Source organism: Marmota flaviventris, chromosome 13 (assembly GCF_047511675.1).
Source record: "Marmota flaviventris isolate mMarFla1 chromosome 13, mMarFla1.hap1, whole genome shotgun sequence".
Lineage (NCBI taxonomy): Eukaryota > Metazoa > Chordata > Mammalia > Rodentia > Sciuridae > Marmota > Marmota flaviventris.
Window position 1 is genome coordinate 95,202,150 of NC_092510.1, and position 21,357 is coordinate 95,223,506.

The following is a 21,357-nucleotide window of genomic DNA, read 5'->3' on the forward strand; positions in this document are numbered from 1 at the left end:
GCCAACACCAAATTTGGGGGCAATTTGTTATGTAGCAATAGATCGATCTCTCTCTCTCTCTCTGTCTCTCTGTCTCTCTCTCTCTCTCTCTCTCTCTCTCACACACACACACACACACACACACTCATCTTTCTTCCTAATCTAATTTGCTCCCATTAGTGAATATTTTGATCCATGTGTTATTATTTTCATTTTTAAAAATTTTTTTTAATATTTATTTTTTAGTTGTAGTTGGACACAATACCTTTATTTACTTGTTTTTATGTGGTGCTAAGGATTGAACCCAGGGCCTTGCACGTGCTAGGTGAATGCTCTACCGCTGAGCCTCAACCCCAGCCCAATGTGTTATTATTTTCTTAGCTCTACATTTTTTCTTTTTCTAAATTTTTTTTTTTAGTTGTAGTCAGACACAATACCTTTATTTTATTTATTTTTATGTGATGCTGAGGATCGAACCCAGTGCCTCACAAAGCGCCAGGCAAGCGCTCTACCACTGAGTCCCAGCCCCAGCCCTCAGCTCTACATTTTCATTTGGTTCTTCTTAATAGTTTCCATTTCTCTTCTGAGTTCTTTTTTCCTTTAAGTTCTTGAATACATTTATAATAGCCATTTTAAAGCATACTTGTGTGCTATTTCTATCAATCCTGTCACTTTTGACTTTATTTTTATTGATTGAATTTGTTCCTGTTATAGGACACATTTTCCTGCTTCTTTGCATGTCTAATTTTTGATTGAATGCTGGACACTATCAATGTTACACAGGTTGTGACATCTGTGACGGGTTGCTGTCCTTTAGAGAGAACTGGGCTTTGTTCTGGAGGCAGATTATTTACTTATGGATCAGTCTGATCCTTTCAAGATTCCTTTTAAAGCTTTGTTTGGCAAGGACTAGAGCAGTCTTCAACCTAGGGTAGTGCAGTCCTGCTCCTAAGGCACAGCCTCCCTAGAGTCACTACTAAATGCCCTGGATGTCCCACTCTGGTTAGTCCAATCTCTGGTTTATGGCTGTTTTCTGCTGGCCTTGTGAGGTCCCTACCTTGGGCCTGCACAGCTTGGCATGCAATGAAAGACAGAGGATTCTTCTGAGAGCTCTGTCCCAGCTCCTTTCTTCTGTCCTTTGTTCTGTGAGTTCCAAGGCCTCAGTATCCCCAGCTCTTCTCTTGGTCTCCTGGCTCATGAGACTGTTACACTGGCCTTAGGTTCTCCCTCCCTGAAAAGGCAGGTGGAAAGCCAACGGGATGCCTTGCCTCATTCACTTCTCTTCTCCCAAGATCACAAGCCTGAACTGCCTGTTCTCCAAGGGCTGAAACAAGTTTTTAAAACTATTTTGTCCAGGGCTAGGGATACAGCTCAGTTGGTAGAGTGCTTGCCTCACATGCACAAGGCCCTGGGTTCAATCCCCAGCACCACAGGGGGAAAAAATTGTCCATTTTCTAATCATTTATGATAGAAAGGTGAATCTGGTAGCAGTTACCCTGTTTTGCATGTTACACATGCGCTTCTCATAAGCAAGACACATTTTGATTTTAATGAAAGTATGCTTGCTTCTTCCATGTCTTTGGTAATAACTTAAAATCTAAGTGCCCCATTTACTTATTACAAAAATATAATTTGGAGCTTGGCAGGAGGCAAAAGAATACAGATTTTCTCCATTATTTATCCAGCTGAGAAATCTCTCTCTGTTTTTCAGTAGGGAAGAGCCTCTTCTCAGGGTCTCTTCGTCTCTTCCTGAGGTTAAAAATCAAGAAAAGAATGAATCTGAAGAAACGACTATCAAGGAAATCTAGAAAAATGAAAATGTGTGCAAAATGTTCATTATACATAGAAAATTGTTCTGTTATTATGGGTCCATGAGCCCAAGTCAACAATTGAGTGGAAGCATAATAGCAAGAAGGTGGCTTCTCTCAGGTGGAAAAATGTTGATACCCTCAAAATGTCTTCTACTCTAATGAACATTCCAAACAACACAAGCAAATTCCTTCTTGTTTATTAGTAAGTCCTAGGGAAAAAAATGAAGAAAATTTGCAGAGAATGTAAGAAAACTCAACTAGTATCTCAGCACCAGCCAATCTTCCCCAGGATGCAGACCTTCTGCGTATCACCTAACATGCCCCAGCAGCCCTGGGAGCAGCTGTAGCCCCGACACCTAGTCTGGGTAATGCGCTCCTCTTACCAAATGTCGAGGTTCCCAGGAGAACTGCCGCCTCCTAAGCTCATGAGTGTTGACCCTTCCAGGAATACTGGACCGAAACACCTCTTTTCCAGAAACTATGGTCCCATCTATCACACGCTGAGAGTAAACAGCAGTAGCAGTTTCAGAGTAAGACTCTGCATCTGCCTTGTCACTACAACCTTGGAGACTTCCCCACTGTGCCTCCGTTTCTCCTTGCTGAAGAGCCACACTTGCTCTTGGCTGATTACAATTCTGGAAGCACTTTTAAATGTTCAGCCTGCCTTGGCAGTTAGGGCAGGAGCCATGAGCACTGGCTGGAGCCCCTGGAGAAGCTGCTGGATTTCTGGAAGTGCAGCTAGAAGCATAAGCAGGCATGGCCAGTGCGAAAGTCAGGTGTCAGCTGAACATGACCAGGTCAGTCAATGGGACAAAGGCTGGTTGGCCAAGTTCTCAGGGGCCTGAACCATTCCTGAAACATGGCGACGGCCCACTTAACAGCAGATCGCAGCCTGAGGTTGCTGGAAACCAAATTGGGTCAGAGAACCTAAGAACAGAGCTGGCATCTGATGATGTAAGCTGGTCCCAGCTGTTTGTCTTCACCTTTCTCCTGTGCCACAGTCCAGGTCTTTCCCTCCCACACTCTTGGAAAAATTGAGGTGGTCCCCCTGGTTGCCTAAGCCCATCTCACCGGCAGCTCCCTTGTTTTGGAAGGAGATGATAAATAAATCAAAACGCACTAAGCAGCACTTCCACAGGCACTCGCCGCCTTCACTGAATGTGCACCTCATCAATCACACTATTGTCTGCTTGAAAGGCGAGCCTTGTAAATGTCATATCCACTCAGGCCCAAGGAGAGGCGCATCCAAATGCAGCAAGGAGTTTTAATTGGATAGTGTAATTAAACTAAAAAACCCCAGCAGACTCCCTTTGACAGGATAGATGAAGACCCCTTTTAATAGGGCTAGGAAACATATCTGTTAAAAGGATGAGGCACTGCCTGCTCCTGATTGTGCTCCAGAGTACTCTTATGAAAAGGCAATTCAATAACTGGGGCATTTAATATGGTAGAGTCCGTTGTGTTCTGTAATCAGGCAGTACTTACCGTATTTGATCTGGAACTTATGAAATAAGTCCTTGTCAGAGAATAAAAATACAGCCCAGCTTGTCTACTAATGTTTGGAGTGCCCAGACTTCCTGGGCGTCAGGCAGAGTCTGAGAATGGGCTGCAGCCCTCCTGGGCTCCTGTGCCATTGGCATATAAACGTAGGTGCCTCACCTCCAGGGGTCTGCAGTCCAGCATGGCCATGGCCATCTGTCCACCCACCCTACCTATTCCTCTTGCACACATTCTCAGGAGCATCTAAAGAATAGGACAGAATTCCTGGGTATCTCCTTCTTCAGAAACTGTCATGTCAGAGAGAGCAGGGGTGGGGGAGTGTACAGTTTATATTCTCTTTCGAAACTGCCCCTGTCAAGTAAGGGAGAAAAGAAACTGGGTGGCCAAGGGATTCAATGTACTGGTTGGGGTGTGCCAAGGAGATTTAGGGAATAAACCTGAGCCCTGCTGCCACTCTCCCTGCTCTCCTTTGTTGGAAGAGGAGTGGGGGGGTGCACACACAGCCCATCTTCTCCCTCTTTTCTCTCCCCAGCAACCTCTTATACACACACAGCAAACAGCTCCACAACCAAGGTAACTGAATTAGTGAGGAAGAGGTCTGTATCTGTACAGGGCTGCCTTTTAAGTAGGCTGTGACAATCCCTTTCAGATGGAATGCTAGTGTCCCAGGTCAAGGTGAGCAGCACTGGGTCTATCAAGATAGCTTCTGAACTGGCGCTGGTGGGGGAGATGGTGAGGGGTGAGACTTCAGACCTCTCCATCTATAGTCTTCCCCAAAACTACTGGATGCTTTGCTTTATTTATACAAACCTTAAAGTCAGTTTCCCTGGGCCCTCAGACTGAATTTTCTATTTTAAGGACGGTGAAGGGTTTGTTTGATGACTGCTTTTACTCTCCCATAAAGCTTGCTTGGAGCTCTGTCTGCAAACCTTTGAACATTCTTAATATTAGTCTTTCACTATGGGTTGATGAGCCCATTAAGAACATATAAGAGAATATATATATAATCTATGAAAACTGGATACTGAATTAAACCATCAAACACCTTTAGGCTTAAATGAAAACTACATAAAAGCATTTCAGCCATCAATTTGGCTATCACTTCTAGCCAGTATGAATTCTGCTGGAAAAGCTATTTTCGTGCAGATGTGGAATTCAATGGGAAAGACTGACTCGTGTACCAACATCAATCAAAATGTCGACTTCCCTGGCAGCTCTCAACAGTAAGGCAGGTTCAAAGGTCACAGGATAAAGAAAAAGCCAAGCTCTGGTTCAGCTCTAATATCTCCTCGGTAGAAGTCTTGCAAAAGTACCCCCTTCTGTATTAGCCTGGCTTTCATTAATCTTCTTGCCATCTTCTTTAACTAGTCATGCAGAACCGCTCGATAGCAAGACGTATAATGGGGAAGGCCCTGTGCCTATTACCGCGTTAACATTCTCTTAAACCCCAGTGCAACAATGGAAAGGGAAGGCAAAGGAAAGCGCAACTGCAGGGTGCGGAGCAGGCAATTCAATTACAGCCTGGGCTTACCTCTGTACTTCTGACCCACAAAACACAAGAGGCCTTTGTGTCTAACTGGCTTGGCCATTAAGGTTGCTGAAGATCACAACAATGCTGATCTTTTCTGCTTAAGTTAAATCAATGTGGACAAATCATTATTCAGCAGCTTTAATTTAATTAGTAAATTAAATACACTACTTTACAGATCTTGTCAAGTACTTATGAAAGAAAGATTCATTTAAGCGGGAGGTCACCAATAAGCCCAGCTAATTTAACTCATAGTTTTAACGGAATCTCATCTCAAATATCCACCAGGTTCAGTTTACTAGGGCTTAAGAGCCTCCTGCAGCTGTGATTAATTCATAACCCCAAAGAGTTCCTATTCTGTGTCCAAACAGTGTTTTGGACAAAACAAACATATAAACCAAAAAATCCCCCACCAACATAACCAGCATAAACAGAATCAGATTTCCTTTAGATTATACTATTGCAAGAGAACATAATCAGGTTACTTCTATTATGTTGCTTCCTTAAGATTGTATATTATCTATACTTAATTGGGATACAGAGCTCTTTTCAGCTATAAAGACGACAGCTACTTTATTAAGGCTTAAATCTGATTTCTTAATGATAGGCTACTTCCTTTAAAGATTGAACCTGCACAAGCTTCTGATGAGACCAGGCCTGGCCTGGTGGAGAGTCTCTGATGGGGACGAGTTTCACAGAAAGGTCTCTGGCTTGTGTTTCAGCAGAGGAATCTGAGGCTGGCCTTGAAAAGACAGCCCACAGCGTCCAAAGCCTGCGCCTAGACCTGTGTGAGGATGGACAACGTAAGCAGGGAAGTGCGACCTAGAAATGTTCTCCTCTCCTGGGGCCAGACACATCCTTGGTCAGTTAAAAGAAATTAAGGTTAATTCACCTTTTGGGAGGTTTGTGACATAAATACATAAGCAGCAAAAGACAGCCTGAGGAGTGGCAAACTGGACTGAGATGTCAGTGCCTTGAGTAATAATGGCAGCGTGGTTTTCTCTTAAATCTAGAAGGCAGAAATTATTCTTAATTTTTCAGAGCTTGTGATACGCAGATTTTCTCAGCTCTTTTGAGAGTCTGTATTTTTATGTACAATTTTTTTTAAGACACGTATCTATTTAGTCATTAAGTTCCAGGTCCTTAAACACTCACAGGGACAGAGCAATAAATCTTCCCTCTGAGCACCTAAAAGGGAGAAGTGGAGGGAGGAAGGAGCCGCCAACTGCCACCTCGCAGTGCGGCCTCCGCCTCCACGGCACATGTCACTGTGTCTCTGTGTAGGCGCTCTGACGCTCAGTCCCTCTGCCAAATCAGCTATTCACACACTTTTGGGATATGGCATCAATTAAACCTGAGTTGTGTTCCTTATGACGACCAAATTAATGGTTTGACAGTGGCTTTCTCAATAAACACTGCAAACTGGCCATATTCGAAGGGTTTAAAAACCGTTTCTTTTCTGTTCAAAATTCTGACAAACATGTCTCAAGTAAGACTAGGGACAACTTCATTATCCTCCCAACACTTAATGCCTCTTTGTAAAGAAGGCTGTTTAATAACACGCCTGCTGTTTCCACAACTAAATTATTCCAGTTGGTCACACGTTCTGGTCTTCAGCAAGACACTTGTGTTACGAGAGATAAAAACATGAAAAAGGAAATATATTGCAGAAATCAAAAACCTTATCTACTTCTAGACTGGCTCTCTTTGCCATAATTCATTCAAGAAGGCCCCAAGAATAATTTTTGATGTAAACTCAGCTACAAACATACATCACTATGCTGATAAAAATCACAGGCTAAACTTATGAAATATAGTGACTTTCATTTCTTTAGTGCTGTTAAAATAACTTTTTTCTAAGGTTCAACAGACACAAAAGATAAAAAGGGTTACCATTAATCCTATAAAAAAGAAAAAAAGAAAGAAAGAAAAAGAAGCAGCCCCAGAGATTAATTCTTGGTCTCATGATGGTCTGAGGATGAACTTTTTAGATTAAGTCACTGAATTAATTTGGTGAAGATACTGGAAATCATAAAAACACACAGCATCAATCTGATTCATTTAACACCTCCTTGTTTGGGTACTTCACAATATAAATTACGCCTAATAACTTTTGGTTTCTAAATTTTAGCCTCATTAAGATCAGTTTCAAGTTGACATTTATTGAGGACAACTCTGCAGGCGCCATGTGAGGAAATGAGGATGCTGGAGTGGGGTAGGGTGCCCTGGGCCAACTGTCACAGGGAAAGGGGGTGGGAGAGAGGGGCAGACCACAGGCAGATGCACAGTGTGTGTACACAGGGTCTGTACAGTCTCCTGGGGGCCAAGTTAATAGACAGGGCCTTGCTGTGAAGCTGGCTCTTGAGAGAAGAGTGTGGGAGGTAGAAAGGTTGAGTTGGAAGAGGTGGGGTGGAAGGTAGAGTGGAAGGTGGACTGCCAGTGGGGTGCAGCAGCTCACAGTGACCGACCGTGGTGCACATTTAGGATGGAAAAATTCCAGTCTATGGGGCCAGAGTGGTCAGTGGCTGTCAATGTCTACAGAGGCTGTTCTGAGGAGTCTGGAGTTTATTCTGTAAGCCTGTAACTTTCAAATCTTTTCTTTCTTTTTTTTTTTTTTTAAGTACCAAAATCCTTTTATCTGTGAATTTTTAAAATACAGAGTCCCAAAATAGTAAAAAATAGATTTCTTCTGGTTGGAGGGAAGGCCTTATGCCTAATCTTGTCCCCCACCCCCCCCACACTCACTCACTCTCTCTCTCTCTCTCTCTCCCCCCCCTGAGCTCTGAGAACATGGAATGAAAGGAACTGCTACGGGGGACAGGGACTTAAAAACTATTATGGGACAGTGAGACTCTGTTCAGGAAAGCACCACAGTTTCTAGATCTCTGGAGTCACAGTGAAAAAAGGAAACCTCTGTAAGATCCATGTGTGCAGTTTTTACACAGAACCATCTAGTATACCTAATAATAAGACAAGACTCTCCCAAGACTGTCAATACTGAAACGGCAGGCCCACGTATGTTCTGTATCTCCGATATTGAAAAGTGGCCTCACCCACACACTTGTGATAATTACTTTTGGGCATCCCAGGATGCAACTGGGAGACAGCAGGGAGTCTGTCCTTCCTTCCCCACTTGCTAGGTGTGCGACACCTGCAGCTTCCAGGGCTGAGCTGCGGCCTTCTGAGGCCCAGTGCGTGCCTGGTGAGAGTGTGAGAGAAACCTGGAGCTTGGCTGTGGTTCTTCCCTGACCTTCTCCTCCAGCTCATCCCTCCATGCAACACACAAGTGATCGCCTCTCATTTCTCCAAGACATAAGAAGTTCAAGAAATGTTACTTTTAAAAAGATCCTCAGTTCTCGGGAAGAAAGATGCCAGAACAGTGCCACCTTTACTGGCTGACAAGCTGGAGTGAGTGGGACTAAGATGATGTTTTCCAAAGGCAGAGGGAGTCCAGCAGTCATGGGGCAGTTCTCTCCCTGCCTCTTCAGGCAGCCATCTTGCAGAGTCAGAGGTCTCTCTGGGATGACAGGAATGAAAGAGGGGAGTGGGGACAGCTCTACTCCTTTCCTTGAGCCCCAGTAAGTTCCCCTTCTTGCTAAATTAGAGGCTGAGTTGAAAGGAGAATAGCTGAATTTGACTAAGAAATTAAATAACCCAGCCCTAAATGAGGCCATGCAGCATGTGTCTAGTCTGTGAGCTCCCTGAAAGGGCTCAGTGTTCTGTAGGCCCTTTGTTAGTAAGTATTACCTCAAAATCTTGGACCACAAAACCAAAAAAAAAAAAAAAAACCAACCTTGGGCCACATTATATGAAATACTTGCTGGCCTTGACACTTCTTATTGCTCCTTTTGAGTATGGGATTACATTTGTTCTTAAATTTTGTGGACACTGAAACATGAGGGATTAATAAAAATTAGATGCTCGATCCATATGTCTAGTACTGAATCGGTATCTATGGGGTGGGCTCTGTGTGGCCACACCTCAGACAGGCTCTGTAGGCGATGCTGGTAGGTAGTATCAGAGTTTGAGAACCACTATTCATAGCCTTCTCCAGGCAGCTCATGAAATCTTACATAGTTTAAATTTTTTCCCTCCATAGAGGAATTTCAGTGTGTCCTTTCTTCCCCCTGATGAGACTGAAGACCTAAAAATGATTGATTAATCTATATACTATATCTAATTACTTAACTGCAAAAATACAATATGTCAAAATATACAACCAAACTGTATCTGCTGTGATAATTTAAGTGGAGAAATGCTAACCCAGCAGCTATCTCTTCTGTCAGGCCAGGCAGGACTTGAATTACAAGCTGGTGGGTCATGCAGGTGCCAATAACCTGGAGGTGCTGACACTTCTGGCATGATGGATATCTAAATCTAGCTTTTAGATGCTGGGAAAACCCCTGGTTCCCCTGATCTGGCATGGAAGGAAAGCAGGTCCAGGTCTGATTGGCCAAATGGGAAGGGACAGGAGCACAAAGTGAGATGGGATTCCCAGGAAAAATCTGCCCCATGCTCCAGCCCCCAGGGCAGGGCTGTGAGGTTCTCTGCGCCATCAAGAATGATCAGGGTAGGGGCTCACTTCAGGCTCTGGGCACCAAAATATAATCCTGTCTGATTAAAAGAAATTTCTGGTAATGAATTAAACAGACCCAAGGAAAAAAGGACACACTGGTAATATATTCTCCTGGCACCCAGCACACGGGGGAAGAGAGGGGAAAGAGAGGAGGAGACATAAATAAAAGGGACTACTCACTGGGGCTCTTTTCTTCAGCAAGGTCACAGGCACAGAGCAGGTCAGAATCGATTGAGATGGGTTTCTGCTTAATCCAAAACTTCGTGCTGGCTTTCTGATTGGTAACAGGGTCTATCTCTACTTTGTCTCCAGAGATACCTGGAAGGCCAAGGGGAGGACAAAAAAGAAGAAGTGGAAGGTGTAAGTGATTTCAATGTAATAATCTGACCTACTTTATAAATCCTGAACTGGAGGAACACGAGACCTCTTACGGCCCCGAGGAATGCCGGGCTTCTTACAACAGAGACTCTAAATGGCATGGAAAAGTTGCACAGTTTGGTTTCCTAAGAGGGTGAGCTATGGGGGGCAGATAACAACCAAAACTAGAGGAAAATCTAGTCTTGGTAAACATGCCTTTGAGATATAATATAGACACAATAGAGAATTTACCTACATATTATTAACTACATGATTTCTACATTTAATGAAATAAACTATAACTCAGGGTCATTTAAAAATAGTTTTGATCAGTGTTTTTCTTTCTTTCTTTTTTTTAAAACGATGACCTGGGATGGACGAATTAATATTACTTATGCTTAAAGAGCTAAGCTACCCATGAAGAATTTCTGATCTGGAAATTTTTACACACTAATTAAACAGGAAAAAAAAAAATCTCTCTTTCCTTCTGGGACACTAAATAATTACTAGAACTATATTTAAGGAAGAAGTCATGGGAGGATCAAAGAGTCTTTTATATAAAGCCTTCCAAGTTCAAGTCCTGGAGCCTGGCTTCAGGCTATGGAGGCCACTGGGTTCTCTGCTGAGGGACAGATTAGCACTGGGTATGCGCTCTATGCAAAAGACCTCGAAGCCAGAAGCCAGAATGTTAAATATTGGCACTTCAGGTTTTATTTTAGGGCTGTGAAAGACATATCATGTTGCACAGTGGCCGGGATTAAAGGTGTTTGTAGAATAAAGACAGCGCCTGGCACAGGAGGTACACTGGTGTCAGCGTGGACACGCACAGAAGTGGGTCTCTGGGCATCTCAGGAGCGTGCTCTCATTCTTAACTTTATTCTCATGATCTAACCTAGATGCACTCTTTTTCTTCTTTTGCTGAAAATTAAAGAATGTGTTCATGAAGTGAGACAAAAACCTTTAATACACACTCTGGAGTGAGCCCCATATGGAACCTTAAAGTAATTAATTTTTAGGCCATAGTTTAAAGGTCAGGGTCAAAGTCCAAAAGGAAAAAAAAAAAAGCAAAATGAAGTCAAGATATAAGAAACAATTAAAATAATCAAATGTACATACTCAAGTGTAATAGAAAAAACAATTGGGGTTAATAAATTTCATCCTATGGATTATACTTAGAAAATTTTGAACAAAATATGAGAAAATAGTAAGCCAGAAGAGGTGGCAGATAAAAGAAAGGGCTTAACTAATGTCCCCTAAAAAACCAAAATATAGACACACAAAAGAACCACGGTCTGACAGAAAACTGGAAATTAAAAAGAAAACACCCAATCTTGGTGATTAAGTCTGCCACACACTCCATTTGTTCCTATTTTATATTTTGGATAGATTAATTCCAAATTCCAGTTAGACAAAGGCAAAAGCCGGTGGACAGATGGACGAGAGCAGGGCTCTGCTGTCTTCGGAAGAGACAGGGCAGTGATGTGCTTAAGCCTGGTCATTACGTAGTCTTAGGTAAAGACGAACAACTGGTTTTTATTTTTTTTAATTAATCAAACACTGAGATTTGTCATCCGACACATTTCAGGAACATCATATTTCAATTAGGTATCATGTCATAAGTCCAACTGACACTGGATGCCCAGGTCTAGATGATTTCAGGGAGTGAGAAAGTACCAGGAGATCAATTTTATTACATTTCACTTAAAATAGATTACAACTTCCCAGTTACACTCTTGCCTACAATTTGGTCATTGATTGCAAAAGATCTGGACATATATACAGTTTCCTGAAAGAAAAGTACTTAAGCCATGGGTGTGAGTAGCATATATGTGTATGTGTGTGTGTACAAGTGTTTCTTCCTTATTCTTCTTTTTATTTTATTTTGACATTTGTAAAAGTTGAAATGAGCAGAGCAAAATAAATGTGCATATTTCTTATGTGGAAATAAACCCTGCCCCACATTCCTTTCTTAGAAAGAGAGAAAAAAATCATCACCCGAGAGAGGTGGTTTAGAATTTTGTTCTGTGGCCCTGCAACTCCTGAAGCCGTAGTCAGTCAATATTGTTAATGTACCTTGTTAATTTGATAGGATTTGTCAGGTAACTCCACTGGAAAATTATATAAAACTGTTCCAGATGAAAAGATGATAGTGACATGAATTAAAGTGATAGAACAATAGTGGAATATAAACCAGAAATGACACCCAAAGTGGCTGTTGATTTATTGCCATACTGAGTTTGGTTCTGGGCTCCCATGTATATTAGTGCTACAAATCTGGGTCCATTTAGCAGAGGGATGCTCATACATACATCACCAGCTCCTGCTCCAAGCCAAGGTCACTCCCCATTGCATCAATCTTTTCAACACAGCCTACTTCACAAAGCAGGACTTTTGTAACCATCTCAGATGTAACAGACTCTCATCCTCTTTCATCTTTCTTTTATCATGTAAAGTACACTTTAACTTCTATTATTTTTATCTGCAAATTGTTACTGTATGGTTCATCCATTACAGGCTGTATCTCTGCATCAGTTGCCTAAGCTTTGCCTGGCCACAAGAGCACTTTCCCAATGACACCCTTTCCTGCTGTTACTGTGCAGTCACTGTACCCAGAGAGGAACCCCAAGGCTGGGGCTTTGGAAAGGAGATGTGGGAAATGAACACAATAGGTTGAAGATGGGCAGACAAGTAGAACACCATTTTAACATAAAAGATGCATTAAATCGGATTTTTTTGTCCCTGAATCGAATCACATTTTTCCACTGACTTCTTATTCCAGTGATACTTTATCTTCATTTTGGATTGATCTGTAATTGGCAGGGACTCCCCTCACTTGAGTTTGAAGTTTTTCTGCCCCGCAGGCTTTCAGTCAAGTAGTTAATGATCTGTAAAACTCTTGCCTGCCTCCAGGAGTCACTATTTAAAGGAACCTGTAGGGGAATCTTTCCTGATGGGAAAAATCCTTTGTACCTTAAATAACTTCACTCTATTTGAGAAGTGTGTGAGTTCTCAGCTTCTTAAGCTGAGCACTCAGCCCCACAGGGCCCTATTTGCTCTTCTTGAACAAGCACTGCACCCAGTCTGGACGGGCTGGAGGCTACCCACTGTGGAGCCCACCTTGCTGAGCTGGCCTAGACCCTGTAGCTGAAGAGAGTCACAGACTCCAGCCTAGAGGTTTCCCTGGCTGGTCTTCTTTTGGGTGGAAGTAGTAGTTAGCTTGGCAGAGGAAGACCAGTTATATACGAGGCTGGAGCCACAGTCCATGTCAGGGATGGGGACACTGAGGTAGGTTGTAGTTCTGTGGAGGAGGCAGCTGGTGGGACCTTCAAGCGGTGAGGTCAAACAGATGGGCCCCACCCACTTATGAATGATGCTTCTCCACTGCTAAGGGAAGGAAGTGAGATTAGGTGCCAGAAGCAGCACTACTTCCATGTGACAGTGGAACACCAAAAGAACTGCTGAGGCTCATCTTCCTCAAGACCCAGCAGGTTTTATGCTAATCACAGACACCATTCATTAAGTGTCTACAGCATTTTAACACAACTAACTGGCACGAGTGATGTGCAAGCATGGTTAGAATTCCATTGTGTGCACTGATTCAAATATCCTAACAACCTTATGAACTTGGTTCCTGCGTTCATCCCTGTTTTATAGATGAGGAAACAGAAATACAAGGTCACATAACTTGCCCAAGGCCAGTCAGTTCTTAAAGGGCAAAGCTGGAATGTGAACCCAGGAAGTTCTAGCACCTATGCTCTCAGTCACTACACTGTTTGCAAGAACTATGTTAAGTGTTTTACACAGCATACTCTGGGAGAGTGGAAGGTGCTTGCTTCCAAGTGGAGAAGCCATTCCAAACCCTGAGCCATCTTGTTCTCAAGTCCTGGTTCTTTCCCTGGCTCTGCCCAGCCTCATCCACTTGAGTCAAGAAGACAGAACAGAAACTCTATCCAGGCCACCTTTTAACTCCTCTCTAAACTTTCTTTCTTTCTTTTTAAATATTTATTTTTTAGTTGTAGTTGAACACAATACCTTTATTTCACTTATTTATTTTTATATGGTGCTGAGGATCGAACCCAGGGTCTGGCACGTGTGAGGTGAGCGCTCTACCGCTGAGCCACAACCCCAGCCCCCACTCCTCTCAACTTTCAACGAGGAAAAAGTAAATGCTCAGAGGTGCCAACAAATGCACACATCTACTTTTGTTCATATGTGGCAAACTGGAGCGCAAAACCCAATCAATATTCTTTCTTTTGACTACTGCGCATGGTATTCCTTGGCTAAAATTTCTATGTAAAATCTCTGAAGGAAAGGCAGAGGTACTCCTTAGAGGGTTATTTACGCATGACTTAAAGTAATTCAAATTACAAATGTATTTCCAAGGAAATATAGGAAGCAGACTTTTGTCAAATTTAAATTTCTCCAAATTAAATAGTCAACACATAACCAAAAAAATTATGCATAAGAAAAGGTTAACTTGCTGCATACAGTGGTGCACACTTTTAATCCCTGCAAGTTGGGAGGCTGAAGCAGGAGGATGGCAAGTTCAAAGCCAGTCTCAATAACTTAGTGAGACCCTGTCCCCAAACAAAAGGACTGGGGATGTAGCCTAGTGGTAAAGCATCCCTAGGCTCAATCCCCAGTCCAAAAAGTTGATTTGAAAAATTCTTATGACACAATGCTAAATGAAAAGGGCAGGAAAATATTTATAGAAAGGAGATGAAAAGGATTATGTTCCAAACTATAACTGAGGTCACTTCTAGTCAGTAGGATTACATTCTTTCCTTTTCTGTATTTTTCCAAAATAAAAACCTTGCCAAAAATTAAAAATAATTTTTTTTTTAAGTGCTGGGGATCAAACCACTGAGCTACATCCCCAGCCCAATAATTATTTTAAAAGTTGGCTTTTTGAGGACTGGGGTTGTAGCTCAGTGGTAGAGTGCTCACCTCGCATGTGTGAGGCACTGGGTTCGATCCTCAGCACCACATAAAAATAAATAAATAAAGTCAATGTGTCCATCTACAACTAAAGAAAAATATATTTTTTTAAAAAGTTGACTTTTTTGATTCCAACTCAGAGTTTAGTTCCCTGTCCTAATTTTTAAAGTGTGGGGGAAGAGAAATATACTGAATCCTGTACTTGATAATCATGAAAAGTGATCCTAAATTGCCGGGCGCAGTGGTACACAACTGTAATCTCAGTGGCTTGGGAAGCTGAGGCAGTAGGATCATGAATTCAAAGCCAGCCTCGGCAAAAGCAAGGCACTAAGCAACTCAGTGAGACCCTGTCTCTAAGTAAAATACAAAAAAGGATTGGGGATGTGTCTTAGTGGTCGAGTGCTCTGGAGTTCAGTCGCCAGTACCTCCCCCTCAAAAAAGTGACCCTAATTTTAAGAATACTTCCATTTAGCAGTTTGCATGTACCCAAAGGGCTGAGCTGCTAGGAAGGGCTGCTATGAGCACCATTACACTCAACTTGGTGCCACTGTCAAAAATGGTGCCCAGTAGGTGCCCCCATCAGCCTTGGCAGGTGTGGAGGAAACACAGGGGTTGGCCTGGAGTGGGCAGGGTCCGCCCTTCCCCGGGATACAGGGAAGCCATCAGTCTCCTCCACCAGCTCTCCTCCCCACCCACTTACCCATCGCCATCCATCATGACCTTTTCATGCTCCCACTTCTGACAGCTTCCAGATACAGTGAGTCAAACTTCACTGGAAGCAAACTATCACACCAACTGTCAAAGGCAGAAAACACGGCCTGATTGCTGTCCTACATCAACGCCAGCATATAAATCCTTCCTTAACAAGACAGCTCAAAATAAACAAAACACAACTCTAATGTATATACAACTCCCCAGGGAAACCATTTGTCCAAGGCTCTAGAGTTATCACAAGGGGACCCTCGTCTGTTTTAACTAACCAAAAGATTTCCATAAAAGGAAATTAGCACTATATATCATCTTCTGCTAATGCAGATGGAGTACCCACTTTTGGCAGCTCCTGAGCTAGATCCTCCTGTGTCCAGCTGCTTACTGAATGCTTACAACGCTTCTATCAGGAAGGCGGCATTAGCCCCTTTTATATTTAAAGAGTGCAAAGAGGTTAGGGACAAGGATTTTGGAGTCAAGAAGTTCTAAGTTGAAATATCAGCTTTCCTACGTCCTAATGAGGTAACTTTAGGCAAATTGCTGTAAAATGGAGCTGCTGTGAATAATAAGTAAAATAAGGCATGAAACATGCTTGTTAACAGTTCCTGTAGTGATGACGACTACTACTCCTACTATACCAGTACTTCTAATGACCAATCAGTCAGGCAGTGGGCTGAGGGATGTGACATAGACTTGGGGATGAAGGTCAGAACTGGGGAGCTCAGGGATCCATGGGAGGAGTATGAACAAGGACCCAAGGCTTGGACCCTGACACCTGCTCTATACTCCAGTCTTGGAAGCTCCTGGACCCAGAACAACTACTCAGATGGGGCCCCAATGCCCTTATCCCCATGAATTCCTCTGACTACCTCCCATCACCAAGTGCCACTGGGCATGTCTTGAACCTCCAGGAATTCAATTCAGCATCAGGAATAAAACATTCCCAGACATGGAATTGTGGAAACATTTGTGCCAGAAAATGCTCACCCCATAGTTGCCAGGTCATGAATCCCCGCTGGTATTATCCTGGGCAAGGAAACTTCTTGGTGAGCCTGGGCTTCCCCCTCTGTAAAATGAGGGTGACAACAGCACTAGCTCCTGGGGTGTCGTGAAGATGGAAAAGCACAGCACATAGAACACTTGGCATGTGATGTGCACAAGGAGCGCACAATTCCTTATAAATCAAATTATTATTAAAGATGAACTTTAGAAAGGCAAAATGATGTACTGGCCCAGGGCAAGTCAGCTTAGTAAACTGCAGAGTGGGATCTGAAGCCCAGGTCCGGTTAAGTCTAGGACATACTCCCACCCACTGGTTATTTCTGTTGTACCAGAGGAAAATATTTGACTGAGGAGTCACATCCTGTCCTAAGTCACACTTAAACTCGCCTCCCCCAAATTAAAACAACACCTTGGCAAATATTCAGGCATTTAACGTTCCACGTCTCAGTGTATTTCCTGAGTTACTGTTTATTTGCCTAGACTTCATGAGCTGTGGTTCATTCATCAATTTCCTACAGCTCTGAATCTAAGACTACAAAAGCCCCCCTGTTGTTAAATCCTGGAGTAGTTTTTTATACAATTCTACAACCCTCTTGTCTTCAGGTTACCTAGAGCCTATGAAAGCCTGGAAAAGCCCCTGGGAGAGCCATTGAACAACTCTTGGCCAGAGTGGATTTTGCTGAATATATACAACCAATCGATAACATCTACAGAGCAGTCAGGGAAGCCTTTGAAACTTGTCTGAATTTACACACAGGATCAGACACACAGCTTCTTTGGGCTTAATGAGACCTTAGAGATCACCTAGTCTGGGGCTTTACTTTCCATATGAAGAAATTGAGGCTCAGGGTTGGGACATGACTTGTCTGATGTCAACCATTAATGACAGAGCTGTAACCATAATTCATATCTCCATACCACCAGGCCAGAGCTTAGACAGACCAGCTCTCCTGCCTTGCAATGCATTTTTTGTCTAGTGGGTCTATTCGCACACTGATCAGATGAATCACAATATAAAAAGCACCCTCCAGTAGTAGGTTAGGCACCCCAAACCATTTGGGGCACAGTTAAAGTCCAGGAGAGCCCTTTTTTCTTGAGATCAAGTGGGGTGCTGTGCCTGGGGCTAACCATCCAAACTGTCTGGGAACCATGGCTAATAGCTGACAATCCCAGAGTATGGCCAGTAAAAGACTCAGTGAGAGGTGAGAGCACACTTGAGTAGACTTACCCTTGGCATGCGTGCAAACTAACAACAGCCTACGCATATCTGAGCAGCAGAACTTAGCACAGGGCTGGGCACCAGGGAAGGCTCATTAAAGGGACCCAGGACTGTTTAGCCCAATGGCACCTGTCTCTGCATGAGGGCCAAGATCTTTCTGTAGAGAGGTAGTTAGATCACTAAACTAAATACTCCTTTGGGAATGTACATTTCAGGTGAGTTTATGATGCCAGTTAGGAAGCCATAATGCCTTTCCTAAGATAATTTATCATGTCACTCACAGAGTGGGAAAACCTGAATCTTTCCCAAGTTCAGGTCCAGCTGCACTGTTGGAGCTCAAACACCAAGGAAGAGTGGGTCATTAAAAGAATTCAGACCCTTGGGTGAGCTCTCAGGAATCTAGCTCCCCTTAATTTTATTATGCTAGTGCTTCTCAATTTTTTCTGACACTCAGTTCTTTTTCAACCACCCAGAGAACCTGGCACATTGTCATGAGTAACCCTGGATTACTCTATGGGAAGTCTTAAAAAAGGGGGCTCTGAGATCAGGAATTAGAAGAAGGTATGTAGTTAGAAAAAGCCCATAGAATTGCTGACATTGGTAGTCAGGGGATTTTCCTTCAAGCCAATCACTGCATTAAGCATTAGTGTGGTAAAAGAATTTTCTGGAAGCAGTCTTGTTAGTGCCTGCTACCTCATAAGTCCATTAGTATTAAACACAATGCTGAATTTTGGTTCAGAAATGTTTTCAAAGTAGAGACAGAACAATCCCTTAACAGTAGAATTGCTTTTCTCAAATGACTAATAGGGATTCTGGAGCCAGGTTTTGTGCATGTCTTCTTTAGTGTCTTGGAATGGCAAATGGTATCTTTCCCCCAACTGCTGGGGATTGAACTGAAGGCCTAGCACATACTAGGCAAGTGTTCTACAACTAAGGCACAACCCCAGCAGGTATCTCCTTAATGTTCAGGGAGACAAGGAAATGGAAACATGGAGGATCAATCTACTTCCTAAGAACATGTATTATGTAATACCTTGAACTGTACGCTATAGGGGCCCCACTGAAAGCTAACAAGGGAAATACTTCATTTGCACAGCCACCGAAACTTTCCATGTTGGGAGCCTGAGGAGTAGTAAAGTCCAAGCCACAGCTGCTCATTTTTACTCCCTCTCAGGCTTGTGTGGTTCTTAAGTTTGCATTTTTGTATACTGAAAGATAACACTGTATAATAAAATCTTCCCTTATCCTAATAAAGTCTTCCTTTAATTCTAATAAAGTCTTTATTATTATGACTACTGAATACTGGCTTATAGTAATTGATTAGGGAGTTAAATAATACTTGCAGTAGGACAAATAAAGTGGAGAAGACAATAGATGGCAAATCTGCTGCCTCTCATCATGCTCAGGCCCAGGGCAGACATTTTTAATCAATCACAGAGTTTCTTCAGGTTGCCCTCAGACACAGCCAGAGATGCTGTCTCAGCACAATGCTCTGGGCAGCCGTTACCAACCTGATTAGAGGCAAAACCTTTCTGTCTTCTCTAAGATATGTGGTATGGTACTTGATACTTTTGATAAATAACTATCATGATCACAAGTATTATGAATATACATAATAGATTATTTTATAATGGAGGTAACCATGGAACCTTTCCATAGAGGTTACTGAATACACTATCTGTAAATCTTCTATAGAATCTATATATCCTACATAGGGTTGTATTATGCAATTACGACACATGGAATTCATGGCATGTCATGTGTTCAGTAATATGTCTCTGATGACACAGGAAGGGTCCACAATGACAAATGATAAGGCAAAGGAAGCAGTTTAGTACAAGTCCCACAACATCAAATCACTTCTCAGCCTGAGACCCTGGTTTTGGGAAACTGACTGGCCTAGTCAGCTAAAACAAGTGCGATGAAACAAAAAGGGGTGACAGAGTTCTTGCAATGCTGTGAGTTGTGCTTCCCAAATGCCAAAATTAGGAGGGGATTTTTGAGCCAGCAGGTCTGGTACAAGGCCAGGGACTTGGATGAGGCCAGGGGCTCTGATACATGGTCGGTTAGAATCGCCATTTTAAGGTGCTCTGCAGATGAGAGGTATCACTATGGTGATGCCTTGGCCCTGGTTTCTGGGTAGTCTGTTGCCTGGGGCACTGTAACTCAGCTTTGGCCAGGCAGCCAACAAATACTTAGTATTATAGGCTTTCTGGGTCACAGCTGGCATTTACCATCCAACCCTTTCAGTTTCACTGTCTCTCAAACCTACTTCCTGCTACCAGCCCTGGCACTTTTGGGTAGTACCCTGCTTCATTCAGTTCCTGATCTCCTTAAAACAACCAGGCACAGGACCAAGCAAATGGAAGATCAGGTTAATGAAAATAGCCTCAACTTGGTATATGAACTCAGGCAAGGTGTACACTTAAAGGGCATCTGCTCTTTATGCCTAACCCTAGCAGATAAGAAGAAATGTTTTAGAGAATGTTTAAGAGAAATACAGCAGTGGTCAGACATGATGGCTTTGTTTTTGAGCTTTCCATGCTGGCAGAGCAGGGCTTGGCAAATGGGTATCAACTTAAGAATCAAATTGTTGAACCGATTGGTAGGGGCTGATTATAGGACTGTAAAGGAAAGGACTGTGAGATTAGGTTTGGGCACAGAGGGAAGAAGAACAGTGATTTTTTACAAAAATGTTTAAAGGAGAATGGAGGAGGACATCCGTTACCAGAACTAGGGGAGAGAAGAGGGAAGGACGTACAGGTTTTGGAACAAGCCAACTGGAAGGATTACTTCCTTTGAGAAGGCCAAGTTATGAATGAATGAGACATCTTGGGCATGCTGAATTTGGCTCAGGTAAGGGACTGGGTTTCTGTTCCAGTTCTGAGACTGGGACTAATTTCTTCTCTCTGGGCCCAGACCTAATTTCACCTTTCCTACACAGCCCTATCAGCAACCCCTACCAATCAAGAGGCTGAAGGGAAGTGCTTATCAAGTACTAGCTATGTGCCAGTAAACACTAAATTCTTTACATAGACCACATTATTTCATTAACTCCTTCAAGCCTCAGTTTCCTCAGTTATAAAACGGAACTGCAATATCAATGTGCCATGTGCACTAACAGGGGTAAAAGTCATTTGCAAACTGTCATTTGTCACAGAACTAACAAGAATATTAGCTAAACAATAATCTGCACCTAGGACATAATGCAGTCAGTAGTCAGGCTCAGGACTCTGCCTTAGACAGTCTTGGGTTCTGATCCCAGTTCTATCACTTACTAGATTTTCCCCTACACTCGTTTTCTCATATAAAAAATGAATGTCAATGGGATGGGGTTGTGGCACAGAGGTAGAATACTCACCTAGCATGTGTGAGACACAGGGTTTGATCCTCAGCACCACATAAAAATATTATGTTTAATTAAAAAAAATTTTAGAAAAAATGAATGTCAATACATAATCTAATAATAGTGCTGTGATTTCGAGTGCCAATGCATGTAAAAAGGTGATTAGTGGCTCAGTGGTAATGCACTTGCCTGGCATATGTGAGGCACTGGGTTTGATTCTCAGCACCATGTATAAATAAATAAAGGTCTATCAACAGGGCTGGGGATGTGGCTCAAGCGGTAGCACGCTCGCCCGGCATGCATGCGGCCCGGGTTTGATCCTCAGCACCATATACAAACAAAGATGTTGTGTCTGCCGAAAACTAAAAAATAAATATTAAAAACTCTCTCTCT

At 42.8% G+C, this 21,357-nt stretch overlaps 1 protein-coding gene across 2 annotated transcripts in view; it reads right to left on the reverse strand.

Annotated features, from left to right (window-relative positions):
- The window catches only part of Mapkap1 (MAPK associated protein 1), a 230,116-nt gene that overhangs the window by 15,071 nt on the left and 193,688 nt on the right, over positions 1 to 21,357 (reverse strand). For both annotated transcript variants that reach the window (XM_027944296.2, XM_027944287.2), the window contains one exon: positions 9,575 to 9,712. In XM_027944296.2, the coding sequence (XP_027800097.2) occupies positions 9,575 to 9,712 (138 nt within the window). The remainder of the gene's footprint in view (positions 1 to 9,574; positions 9,713 to 21,357) is intronic.